We start from the raw sequence: 13290 nt of genomic DNA on the forward strand, positions 1-13290 counted from the left end.
AGAGTCCCCGAAGCTCAGGTGGGTGGGGGTGGGGGAGACAGCCCCTGGGCTCATCTAGCAACTTGAGGCAGGGACAAAGAAGCAGCGCTTTAATGTTGGGATGTTGTCCCACAAGGCACAAACACCCTCTCCAGGACCAAATAAATATCTTCCCTGCTGCGGGAAGGCGAGGTCTGGGGAGGGGCAGCGTCTGAGCTCTCCAAGGGCTGGTGGGCAAGCAGGGCTACAGTCTGAGGGGCCTCCTGGGCCCGTCGCAGCCTCTGGAGCAGGTGCGGTCCCCAGAACTGCTCACTCGCTCTCGGAGTCGGAGTAATCAGCCACAAGAGAGGAGCTGAGGGTGCACGGGTGTGGCGCGTCCTGGGGGGTGGCTGCCTCCTGAGAGGAGCCTGGTGGGGACTGGGGCCTGTCCTGACACTTCCCTTCCTGCCCCCGAGGCCCCCTGCTCTTGGGGGTCTCGGCTGTCTCTGGAGAGCAGTCTCGGGGGCATGTGGGCCGGTCCTGGGTGTTCCCCTCTGGCACCCATGTTTCCCCAGGCTTGGGGGTCTCCGCTGCGTGCTGGGGGCTCTCTGAGACCTCCCGGGACCGCCGTCGCACGATGCCCAGGTCTCCTACAGTGATGGGAGAGCAGACGAGTGCTGATCTGCGGTTCTGGGCCAGCTTCTTCAGGACGCTGCCGGCTTTGCTGCTGGTGGCGGGTCCCGGGGTGGAGGGGAACCAGGAGCGGCTGATGATCTCTGTCCGCTTGAGTTTCTGCTTGTCCTCGTAGGCTGGGGGTTGGGAGGGAAGAGAGGGAAGGAGGTCCAAAGCTGCCCCCTGCCTTGGCCTGCCACGGCCCACTCGTGGCCGGGGACCCCCATCTCTGCCTGCCCAGTACCCACCCCCCCGCCCCCGCCTCCTGGCTCCCCACGCACAGTCCAGGGTGTGGAACTTGAGCAGGGCGGCCAGCCTGCGGTCGTCCTCTGTCTCGGGCACCAGTGGGATGGCCAGGCTCGCCTTAGCCTGCAGCGCCTGGTCCCTCTCTTCTTCTTCCTGCATGGCTTTTTTCTTTTCCTGTGTGGTGGGGGACGGGGAGGGGGAAAGGTATGGTGGGTGTCAAACACCTGCCTCTTCCTTGCCCGATGACCTGGGCTGTGTCCCTCTGCTCAGCTTCCTCCTCTTCAAGCTCATTCGAGGAAAGGGCCTCCCACAGGGCCCAGGATGCAGAAGTCACTCAGCAAGTGCAAGATGCAAGCGTCATTAATACGCGCACTGTTCAGTCCTCTGCTCATCCATCCCATGAATATTCACAGAACGGCCAGCTTGTACCAGGCCTTGTTCTAGGCACTGGGGATGCAGCAGTGAGCAGACACAAACCCTTGGCCTCACGCGGCTGACATTCTAGTGGGTGAGAGAGACAAAGTGGCGAGGAGAAAAAGAATGCTGGGAAGGAGGTAGGGAGTGAGGGGTTCAACTGTAAATGTGGTGCAGGACGGAGGGAAGGGTCAGGCAAGGTCTCCCTGAGAAGGTCACATTTGAGAAAAGATGTCTGAATGAAGGAGTTAAGTGCATATCTGGTGGAAAAGTGTTCCAAGGTAGAAGGAACAGCCTGTGCAAACGCCCAGAAGCAGAGGTGTGCTTGGAGTGGTTGAGGAACAGCGAGGAGGCCAGTGTGGCTGGAATAAAGTGATTGAGAAGGTGGAGACAGTAGGGAGGGGGGAGGTGAGATCATTCGGGCTGTGGGCCATGGGGAGGACTTTGGCTTCTATTTTAAGTGGGAGCCATAGAGGATTCTAAGCAGAGAGATGTGAAATGACTCAGGAATTCACAGGTGCCTCCTGGTGGCCATGTGGGGAACAGATTGTTTGTGGGGGTGGGGTGTGGGGGCGAGTGCCTGGAGACCAGGGCTGAGAGACTGTGCTGGTCCAGGCAGGAGATGATGGGGGCTGTGGGAGTGGTCAGACCCTGAAAAATTTGCCAACAGGAAACAGGGGTGAGGGGGAGTCAAGGTCAACTCGAGGTTTTGGGGCCTGAGCCCCTGGAAGGACAGAGATGCCTCCATTGCCGAGAAGGGGAAGATGCGGGTGGGTGGCTTAGGGCCAGATGGGGGCTTGTATGTTTGAGGGTCCTTATACACCTCATGGGGAGACGCCCAGAAGGCAGGGACACATAGCTCAGGGCACAGGCCCGGCTGGAAGCATATGTTTTTGATAACAAATAATTAGTAAGAAAACTAGCAGTCTTACTCTTAATAATGACCACAGAACAATCAGCAAAGGAAGCACAGTCTGCGCTCTATGGGGGTTGCTGGGGAAGCTCCTGACTGCCTGGGGGGGGGCACAAGGCGCCTCACAGAGTGAGGGAAGAGGGACGGTTCTCACGTCCTGCAGGATTTTCCGGTGCCCCGCCAGATGCCCGAGAGGGTGAAAAATCCATTCATGGTACACCCATCTGACCCTGGGCCCTGACTCCCTGTGACGTGGCAGTATCTTTGGTACAACTTCAGAAGCCATCGTGGTCACTGACAGCAGGGCCCCGGGGTGTCCTCGAGCCAGGACTGTGTCCCTGAGGACAGGAGTCGGCGTTTGCCCCTGTACCCTCAGCGACTCTCCACGCCAGGGCAGGGGTCTTGGCCAAACATTCGTATACTGAAATATGCACGATTACATTTCATTGTAGGTGACTTTCCCTTAAAAAAAAATTTTTTTTTTTTTAACCACAGGGCACTGCAGAGTTGATTCTGGCAATTACGTTAGGGGTGGGCTGACGATCTATGGACTTCGTTTTGGGATAGGTGAGTGGATCCATGAAATGTGTGTTATGAGCTGAGCAGTAGGTAAGTGCGCGGCAAGCTGGAGCTCCCCATGGGTGCCCTGAGGTAGGGACGCGGTGAGATGGGGAAACTGAGGCTCAGAGCTAGGATGTGGTGTGGCGAGGGCTGCCCCTGCATTCTCCCCCTCCCGAAGTTGGCAACCCCCGCTCCCTTGCGGTCCCGACCCCAGGCAGGCGCCCCCACTCACCCGGAACCTCTTCCGCAGCATGCTGTTGAGCGCGAAGTCATCCTTCCAGGCGCTCTGGGCCTCCTGGATGTGGCTCAGGGTGGGGAGGGCCTTCTTGAGTGTGCTCCGGTCAGCCTCGCCGTGCTCCAGGCGGAACATGGCATCCGTCTCCAGCTTCTGCTTCTTCTCGTGCTCTGTAATAGCCAGAAGGCAGCAGGGCCTTCAGGCTCCCGCTCGGCCTCACGGCTGGCCTTGGGGCCCACGCCCTGTGCTCACCTGTCGTCAGCACCTGCTCATTGTCCACCATGTCCCAGCGCTCCTCCTTGCGCTGGGCGCCGCTCACAATCACGTAGTCGCAGTTGGCCGGGTCCGTCTGCATCTCGATGTAGTTGACACAGAGGTGACATTTCATCCGGAACCTGGGTGGGCAGAGGGCGGAAGTCAGGCCACCCGTCACCCCTGTCTGCTTCCTTCTGTTTGTGCGCGTCACGCGACAAGTGTTCACTGAGCACCTACTACACACCAAGCTCTGCATCTGGGGTTAGGGCCGTGGGTGAGACACACTGTCCTATCAGCCCAGAACTGACTTGCTGTCTGGTGTTTGTTCATTTTTCACTCACGTATTCGACAAACCCTCCCGAGTCAGGCTGCTCTGTGGCAGGCTGGGCGGCAGCTGCTGGGGACACAGCAGCGAAGGATGCCAGCCTGCTCTTGGAGGGACTGACATTCCAGCAGGGGCCACACTGGCAGCAAATGCACGAGCAACCAGTGTCAGGTGGTGAGCGCTGCTTTGGAAAAGGCCTCTCTCAGAGGCGGTGTTGGAGCAGAAACCCAAGGAGGCGGTCTTTCTGGGCTGTGTGAGGGACCTCGAGGGGGAGAGTGGGGGGAGGTGAGGATAGGGAGGGGACCAGGCCGACCGTGCAAGGCCTTGTGGGCCATGGGGAGGGCTCAGGCTTTTACTCTGAGAAAGGTGGGAGCCATGGAGGGTTCTAGGCAGAGGGGATGTGCCCTGATTGACAGACCGGGACAGTTTCCAGGAAAGGACCGCAGGAAATGGCCATCACGGAATGGCTGATCTTCTACTCGGACTCCTCTGGAGCCCCCCTCGCCCTGCAGCTATCTGATGCATCCCTCTGAGACACCAACCAGGCCGCCTGTACCTGTAGATTGGGGTTGTGTAGTAATTGCCAACCTTCTTCTTTTCTGCATTGTAGCGAACACCTGGGAGGAGAGGGAGAGAATGGAGGCTCAGCATCTTTTCCCTGGGTGGGGGGCAGAAAGGGGTGGTATTCCTCCAGAGACACCCCTGGAGGGCCCTAAAATTCAAGGTGGGAAAGAGCCATGTCCAGGCTCCATGACAGGTGCTCAAGCCGCAGAGGAGGGTGGGTGGCCAGCAGGAGGGTCCAGGTTCAAATCCAGACTCTACCACATTCCAGCTAGGTGACCCTAGGCCGGCTACTTTGGCCCTCTGGGCCTCAGTTTCCCCATCTGTTCAACAGGGAAGACTATAACGCCTACCACGCAGCGCTGTTGTGAGAATCACAGGAACTAACAGCACTCACAGATCACTTAGCATAAAGCCTGGGACGTGGCAGGTGCTCAAGAAGGGTTGGCTTTTATTATTAACGTCTTGTGTTTTTTGTTTTTTCACTGATTAGATGATATATACTCTTGATCTGCTTAATATTGCTCACTGGGTGAAAACAGCTTAAACTACAAAAATAGAGCTTGGGCTGGTGGGTGGTGTGGCCTGAGTTTTCCTTTCCTGGTGGCTGCTTCGGTTCATGGCCCTGAGGGTGGCCTGCCTCTGGTGTCAGGCTGCACCCTGTTTCTGTCCCCTGAGCACCTGGTGGACTTCGCTGCAGATGCCCCTGGCTGGGTCTGATCAGGGGGACCTACTGGCGAGGAGAGAGTGTCACTCATCCTCCTCAGCAGTGGGGTGGCCCAGCCCCTCCTTCTGCTCTTCCATGGTCCCTGTGAGAGGGCTGGACCCTCGTACCAAGCACCACCACTCCTATTTACAGAGCGACCTGCTGTCCTGGGCTAGGCGCTGCATGAAGAGCTGAGGGTCCCTGTATCACAGAGTTGGAAATGGAAGCCAGGTGGGTCAAGTCACTGGCCTGCGGTCTCAGAGCTGCCCATGGGACCACGGGCCCACGTCTGTCTGTCCGTCCATCTGTGGCATGGACAGGGGTCCAAACGCTAAAGGTAACAGTAAGGGCAGTGGCAGTTTGAGTTTATGAGCCCTCATGTGTGCTGTGTGCTACATACTTCGTATGCCACACAGGTGGGGCGCTCATACCATCTGAATTTATGGCTGGGGTAAACCGAGGCACACAGAGACTAAGACACCCACTGAGAGTCCCCGAGCTAGGAAGTGGCAAAGCCGGGCCTCCTCACTGCTCTCCACAACCCACCAGTCACTGGGATGCCTATCTCCTCTCCAATTCCTGATCAGGGGCCCCTGGTGGAGACGGTCTCTCACGGCCCGGTGGGGAAGGGGCTCGCCGTCTGCAGGGCTGAACGGTCGGGGGTGGGGTGAGGAGCAGAAGGGCAGGCGAAGCTCACCCATGCCGATGTGGTTCTTGCAGCCATCACACCAGATGTTATAGGGCATCTCAAACCTACGCAAACAGAAAATGGCTGATCGGCACCTGTCTGCTTGGGCCCTGCCTGGGTCTGCGCGCCTGTGCCTCCTGCCACAGCCCGCGGCGTGGGGAGGACAGAGAGCGGTGGGCGTTCCTACAGCCAGGCCGGTCCTGTCATCCTGCTCTCCCTCGGGCTCACCCCGTCCGGGTGAGTCTCCGCCGGTGTGGCCCTGTCTTCATGTCTCACCCTGTCAGCTAAACCAACTGGAGTGGAGGAAGCGAGCTGAGCGGAGCAGTGGCCCGACCAGAGCTTAGCTGGGTTGCTGTACGGTCCCTGGATTTCTTTCCAAGGTTCTATTTGCGACACTGATCTGGCCGTCCGTGTGCAGGAGTGACAGAGCTTCCATTTTAAAATACCACGAAGTGATGAATAATGAGGTGAAGTAAAGACCCTGTGGTACGAGCGGAGGGCCCCACAGACAAGAGTGGGAGCAGGTGGCGTGCACAGGCCCGTGGCGGCTGAGCGTGGCGGGCTCTGGGGCTGGAGGTGCGGGGGCTGTTCCGGGGCGCCCTTCAGCTCCGTGCCTCCCGAGGTCACTGCTGGCGCTCGGATCTTGATTCTTCTTCCATCGACATTCCCGCCTCTCATGATTGTCGTTGGATCCTCTGCTCAGGCCCAGGCTGCACCACAGAGACGGAGGTCCAGGTCCACGAAGCAGACAAGGGCTCGTCCTTCAAGGCATCACAGGCTGGCTTCTGCTTCCTGTCGTGGCTGGGCCACTGGGGAGCGGGCCACACACCAAAGGAGAGCCCTGCGGGAAGGGCCACTGTCCTGGCTCGATGGTGGTCACGGCTGGGATTCTTTATCCTCCCCATATCTGTGCCCTTTGCAGTGTGACTCTGCAATGCTTCCTGTCAAGAGGTGGATGAATTACCACGCCCCCACCCCCTGCAACACGACTGGCTTTGGGCAATCACTGAGCCGGAAGGGACGGCATGCCTGCTCCGGGGCTTGGCCTCAAGAGTCATTGCATGCCTGTGCTCGCTCCCTTCTGGAACCCGGGCGCTGCCGTGTGAACCAGCCCAGGCTAGCCAACCGGAGGATGAGACACATGTGGAGCAGAGCCCAGTCGTGCCGGCCCAGCCAGTCGCCAGGCAGGTGACCCCTGAACAGGTAAGAGAGCCCAGCCCGAGTTAGCTAAGTCCAGGCAAGGCCAACAGAGGCGTCCAGCTGAGCTGCACAATTGTGAGCAACACACACTGCGTGTTTATCATTTGGTTACACGGCAATAGCTGATGGATAGAGCGACTTCCCGCTTTCTGGAATTAAGACCCTGCGACACTGGACAAAATCAGGGGCGCTGAATTCTCCCAGAGCCCGATGCCAGGTGGCGCAAAACGCAGGGGTCCGCAGGTGGTGCTGGGGCCTTACCTGATGATGAGGATGCCCTGGGACAGCTTCCGAGCCCGCTCCCGCAGCGGGTGGCTGCTGTGGTACTGGTTCAGGGAGCCATGCTGTGGGGGAGACAGGGGAGCGGATCAGAGCCATGCTGTGGGGGGGACAGGGGGGGCGGATCAGCACAGCCACGCCGGCTCTCCCTGGCTGAGAGGCCGCCTGCTCGCGCCCTGTGGCAAGTGCCAACAGCAAACCACGAGGCACTGAGGCCTTGGGGAAGCAAGGGGGGTTGGAAGCAGGAATACGTGAGTTTGAATCTTTGCTCTTCCATTTAGGAGTTGAAAGAGCCACGTGACCCGGGGGAGTGATGTTGCCTTTTGCCTGCCGAGCCTCTGCTTCCCCCATCTGTCGACTGGGGACAGTGACTGTAATTGCCTCTGGTGTTGTGGGGACGCTGAGGTGAGGGGACAGCGCTGGTCAGCACTTACTGGGCACTTCACGGGCCTCATTTTGTTTTTTTCCTTTGTCTTTTTTTTTTAAAGGTTACTTTAAGATTTTATTTTTAAGTCATCTCTCTGCCCAATAGGGGGCTCGAATGCACGACCCCGAGATCAAAGAGTCACAGCTCTATGGACTGAGCCAGCCAGGCGCCCTGCGTCATCTCGTTTTAACCCCTTAAGGATCCTGTGACGTTGGGCTGATTTTTAGTTCCCCCTTTTGACATATGGGGAAACTGGCACAGCGAGCCCAGTCACGTGCCTGGGGTCACATAGCCGGGACAATTTGTCCCCAGGCCCTTACACAGTGCCTACAGTGTGGGACCACAGCTGTGAACGAGATGGATGGACATCTCTGCCCTTAGGCAGATGTTCTAGAGGGGGAGAGGGACGATATCCAAATGAAATGATAGTGCATCAGGGAGTTATAAGGGCTACAAAGAGAAATAAGGCACTAGGTGATGCTATAGAGGACGAGATGGTGGTCAGGCAGGCCCTCTGTGGGGAGAGACCTGAAGGGAGGGAAGGAACCTGTGATCAGAAGGGATTCCAGGCAGAGGGAACAGCCGAGGGAACAAAGAGGATGCCAGAGGAGGTGGACCTGGGAGAGTAAGGGGGTCTGACACAGAGCACGTGTGCTGGACCTCCTCCTGACCTTCGCTGCAAACACGCCAAGCTGGGCCCGGAGTAAAAGGTCAATGATGACACAGCCACATTTACCACTGGGAACAAAGACTGTCCTGAGCCCCATGTGACAAGTGCACGGCAGCGAGCCCTCAGAGGCCACCCACGCTCTGCAGCCACGGCTCTGACCCCAGGGGTGGATGATGTGCTCTGCGGCCCCTGCTATGGAGTCTCTTTGCTAGTGTGGACACGGGGAAGGGAACCTGCCCTTACCTTTTCAGGATTGAAATCTGGAGGGTAGTACTTGTTTACACCTTTCCTTTCACCCTGGGAAGCAGAAGAGAGACGTGACTCAGAGAGGGTGTCCTGGAGGAGACCTCGTCGTGCAGCCTCGAGGGGCAGGACCCAGACGAGGGAGCCTGAGGGACATCCTAGAGAAGCCCTGGGCTCTGAGGGTCTGAATGGAGACTGTGACTTGGGAACTGGCGAACCACCATCATCACTGCGGAAAACTCCACGAGAACCAGACTCTCCTAAGATAAGGGCGTTCAGTGTTTTGGGGACCATGACCGACAGCAAAGCCACATTTAACACTACCACCGAGCACACGCACATGTAATAGAGCGAAGCCCGGTGCGGGTTTTGTGAAAGAACATTTACCCCGGCTGGGAGGGTCTTGCTTTTCAATGCTGGCAGCCCCCCAATAAACTGACCTCATCACCCACCAAAGCAGTGGGTCTCAAACCTGGCTGAACATTACATCCCCCTGAGGAGTTTCTAAAATACCGATGCCTGGCCCCCACCCCTAGAAGTTCTCCTGACAGGGTCTGCTCTGGAGTGTGGTGCCGGGACACGGGGCTTTTAAAAGGCATCTTCCAAAACGGGTGTTTGAACAAATCCTTGTGCACGCATGCCCACAGCAGCACTAGTTACAACAGCCAAACGGTGGAAACAACTCAAATGTTCATCAGTGGATGAACGGATATGAAGAATGTGGCCGATCCAGATGGGGGAATATTACTCAGCCATAACATGGAATGAAGTTCTGATTCCTGCTGTAATATGGATGAACCTCAAAAACATTAGGTTCGGTGAAAGAAGTCACACACGAAAGGCCACATATTGTATGATTCCACTTACAGGGAATGTCCCAAATGGACGAGTCCATGTAGACAGGAAGTAGGCTGGTGGCTGCCGGGGGCTGGGGGAGGGGGGCTGGGGAGTGACTGCTCATGGGGACAGGATTTCCTTTTTGGGGAGAGGGAAACGCTTTGGAAGTGGATAAAGGTGGTGGCTGTGCCACACTATGAAAATACTAAATACCACTAAGTCATACACTCTACAACAGTTAAGGAATTTCACCTCCTTAAAAAACAAAATCAAAAGAAAAAAAGAAAAGAAAAAAGCTGCCTGGATGATTTTAGTGCATGGCAAAGTTTGAGACCCACTAACCAAAAAGATCATGATCCAGAGTTTGGAAATACCACCTTATTGCTTGGGGACAGGGAGAGAAAGAGCTACTTTGGGGGCCTGACGAAGACCAGAAGAGAAACCCAATGAGCACAAGGCTGTCCACTCACCATCTTGGCAGCTGCCTACTGGTCCTCGCCCTCAACACGGCTGATCTGAAAAGATGAGACACGGATTGTGCAGTGTCAACCCCCTGCCCAGTCCTGCCCTCCTGGGGAGTCTGGTGGAGGGGCCACGGCTTCCCGGAGAAGATGCTGTGGGCTGTGTGTGATGTCGGCAGCTTAGACGATCCTCCAAAGAGTGGTGTTTGTCTGTTTAGAAAGATAGTGTCCTGTTCACTCTCCATCCAAGATATATTTCACACCTGACACTTCTCATCCTTCTGTGGCCTCCACCATCGCTTACCTGGACCAGCGCAGCTGCCTCCTCCCCGGTCTTCTGGCTCTGCTCTTGACTCCCCCAGTCTGTTTGCCCTACAGGGACCAGAAAGAGATCTTAAAATATAAATTCTCCTGCTTAAACCCCTCCAGTGATGGCCATCGGTTGGAGAATCAAGTCCGACCCCTTCCCATAGCCTGTGGGGCCCCTGCCTGCCTCTCCAAGCGTGCCTCTTACCCGTCTCCCTCTCCCTCACTCTGTTCCCGTCATGCTGGCTCCCTGGCTGCCTTCAAAGCCTCAGCAGGTGCAGGCCAACTGCCTTGAATGCTCTTCCACCAGCTGTCTGTTCTCTATCACAGGCCTCAGCTCAAACATCATCTCTGTCAGAGGCCTCATCTGACTACCTGATCTAAAGTCACTTCTTCCCTGGGGTTCCTATCACATGGCCCTGTGGCGGTTTACTCGTCTACCGTCTGTCTCCTCCGCCAGGTCACACTGTGCTATAACTCCAGCACGTGGGACAGTGCCTAGCCCCTGATAAATGCTGACTGTGTGAACCACTCCCCTAAGAATTAGCGCAGGTGACATGGGTATCAGACACACGGCTCCTTAAGCTGGGGGTGGGCGACCTCCCTCCTCCCGTATGTTTGCAGGAGAGACTTTTAGGTCAAATAAAAGGAAGTTCTACTTGACACCAAAGAGAGACGCTAGGAGGGACTGAAGCGTATTCTAGAATGGAGACCGGCGAATTTTCTCTATCAAGGACCAGATAGTAAGTATTTCTGACCATGCAGACCCAACTGCCTCTGTCCCAATGACTCAACTCTGCCGTCATAGCTAGAAAGAGGCTGCCGACAATATGTAAATGGGTGTCAGCTGCATTTCATCAAAACTTTATTTATGGACACTGAATTTTGAATTTCACATGGTTGTTACCTGTCACAAAATATACTTCCTTTTGATTTTTCCCAACTACCTATGAAGTCAAAACCATTCTTAGCTGTCAGCCTGTAGAGAACCAGGCAGTGGCCTGGTTTTGGCCTGTGGGTGTAGTCTGTTGGCTCCCTGTGCTAGAGTCAGGAAGTATCTAATTGTTTCTGCCAACTTAGCTGTGTACTGTCTACCAGTTACTGCATGCCAGGTGCTGTACCGACTCCGACATCACTGCCTCGTTTCGTCTGTTTTATGTCACTATTATCCCTAGTTGATGAATGAGGACATGGGGGCTTAAGAAACTTCCCAGGATCAGAGGCAAAGCTGGGGTGCAAAGTTCCAGATGTACACTGTTCTGCCATGACCCTGAACATCCATTCACCTCAGGTCCTCCATCTGTAAAGTGTGTCCCTGGACCAGATTTTCCCAAGGTCACTTCCAACCTAAAAATGCTTTTGCCAACAAAACAGCTAAGCACTCACTCAGGCTTTGGGGCACAGTTCCCTGCGCCTGCATCCCAGCTCCACTCCTTCCTAATTGGGTGACTTCAGCCAGTGTCTGAGCATCTCTGAACTTATATTTCCTCACCTGTGAAGAGTCTATGGTGGTGACAGGACTTTCTGGGGTTGCTGTGAATAAAATAAGACACTGGGAAATGTTTGCAGGGTACCCCATTTTCAGGAGCTGGGGCTCTTACAGGGGTTTTACCACCACAGTGACTGGCACAGGTGGGGCTACAGGATGAATGTATAGAAATCTCTAGTTCTTGGTGTCAGGAGTAATTATAAACCCCACTGGCTTAGGGCATAGTGCTTGGATCCCGACTCTGCTTGCTAGCGTTTCGACTTTTGGCAAAGCATTTCTCTCTGAGCTTCAGTTCTCTCATCTATAAAGAGGGTTTATAAAAGTATCAACCTGATAGGGCCGCTGTCAAAACTCAGTGAGTTGAAGTACTTAGTCCAGCGCCTGATGCAGAGTTGTATGTTGGTACCTTCGATTATTCCTCATGCCAAACCGTTTTACAAGCATCAAAATCTTCACCATAACCCCGTGAGGTAGGCGCTCACTGGTCCCATTTTTCAGAGAAGAAAAACTAAGGGCCCTTCAGGCATAGTATGGCCCGGGGCTGGGGCTGAAGTCGCGGCCGGGCCCGGGGATTTCAGTCGGGGGTCGCGGCTGGGACCGTAGCCGGCTCCGGACATGGGCCCACAACCGCAGAGCCCCGCGGCCCCCAGCGCGCTCGTCCCCCATCGGGCGGCTCCGAGATCGGGTGAAGCAACGACCAGACCCCGGGCCCTCACCGTGCCTGACCGCCCCTCCGCCCGCGCGTACTTACCTGCCCTCCTCCTGACGTCACGCCGTGCCAGTGCCCGGAAGTGAGTGCTGCGCGCACAAGGGGGCGTGGCACACTCTCCGCGTAACGCAGACGCTGGCGCGAGGCGGGGCTAAGAGGCAGCGCCGCGCTGATTTGATTGGCTAAATGCCAAAAGGAGTGGACCAGTCCGAGCTTTCCCTTCCCAACTGTGGGGCATCACGATGCTTCCCAGGCCCCGCCCGCCCTGCCTGGCCCAGTGCGAGGCCAGGTTTCCGGGGAGCTCTCTCAGCCTGAGCGAAGCGGGAGATCGAACCTGCTCGTTACTTTTGAACGGCTAGCGATCTAAGAATTATTTTTCCATTTTTATTTTTATTTATTTATTTGAGAGAGAGAGAGAGTGCACAAGTGGGGGGGGGGGGGATGTGGAGGGACAAGCAGACTCGGTGCTGAGCACAGAGCCCCAAGCGGTGCTTGATCTCAGGACCCTGAGATCAGGACCTGAGCTGAAATCAAGAATCCCCCACCTTTAACTGACTAAGCCACCCAGGCTTAGTCCATTTTTTTTTCTTTCTTTTTTTTTTTTTTTCATTTTTAAACGGTTGTGGGAAAAAAAAAATCAAAAGAATTACCTTTTGTGACTTGTGAAAATACTATGAAGTTCAAATTTTAGTGCCCATAAATAAAATATTATTGGAAGACAGCCATGCCCATTCATTTACCCAATTGTCCATGGCTGCTTTCCCACTACAAGAGCAGAGTTCAATGGTTGCAATAGAGAGCGTGTGACCCACGCAGCCTCAAAAATTTACTATCCGGCCCTTTGCAGAGGAAGTGGGCGGGCCCTTGCCTTGGAGTCTTCAGACCAGCCTGGATGTGCCTTCCGCACAGGGGAGTGGCTTTTGAGTTTACTTTCATGCCCTGTAGGGCCCAACAGAGTCTGTTTCTTTATTTGGTCATTCAACAGCCGTTTATTAGGTGCCTGTTTTATGAGATTCAGAGAGCAAATGACACACCCTTTCCTCTGTTGACGCAGACACTTCAACTGGCAACTTATCAAGGGCAGTGCGAGAAATGCTGACAATACTACTACTACTACTATATTATTTGCTGCCAG

At 55.6% G+C, this 13290-nt stretch overlaps 1 protein-coding gene across 1 annotated transcript; it reads right to left on the bottom strand.

Annotated features, from left to right (window-relative positions):
- Positions 1-38: 38 nt before the first annotated feature.
- YJU2B (YJU2 splicing factor homolog B) lies at positions 39-12224 on the bottom strand. The gene is made up of 11 exons (XM_021705306.2): positions 12198-12224; positions 9956-10023; positions 9661-9861; positions 8354-8407; positions 6996-7078; positions 5544-5599; positions 4136-4196; positions 3252-3394; positions 2997-3169; positions 912-1050; positions 39-767 (listed from the first exon to the last, which is right to left on the bottom strand). The coding sequence occupies exons 3-11, from the start codon at positions 9661-9663 to the stop codon at positions 289-291; spliced, it is 1191 nt and encodes a 396-aa protein (XP_021560981.2). The 5' UTR covers positions 9664-9861; positions 9956-10023; positions 12198-12224; the 3' UTR covers positions 39-288.
- Positions 12225-13290: the final 1066 nt, after the last annotated feature.

Source organism: Neomonachus schauinslandi, chromosome 1, assembly GCF_002201575.2.
Source record: "Neomonachus schauinslandi chromosome 1, ASM220157v2, whole genome shotgun sequence".
NCBI lineage: Eukaryota > Metazoa > Chordata > Mammalia > Carnivora > Phocidae > Neomonachus > Neomonachus schauinslandi.

What these genes read in the sequence shown, in the direction of transcription:
- YJU2B (XM_021705306.2), bottom strand. An exon ending in CAGATTTCAATCCTGAAAAG is followed by an intron (nt 7,079 to 8,353) that starts GTAAGGGCAGGT and finishes TCTCCCCCACAG; the next exon opens with CATGGCTCCCTGAACCAGTA. An exon ending in TGCTGCGGAAGAGGTTCCGG is followed by an intron (nt 1,051 to 2,996) that starts GTGAGTGGGGGC and finishes CCCACCACACAG; the next exon opens with GAAAAGAAAAAAGCCATGCA.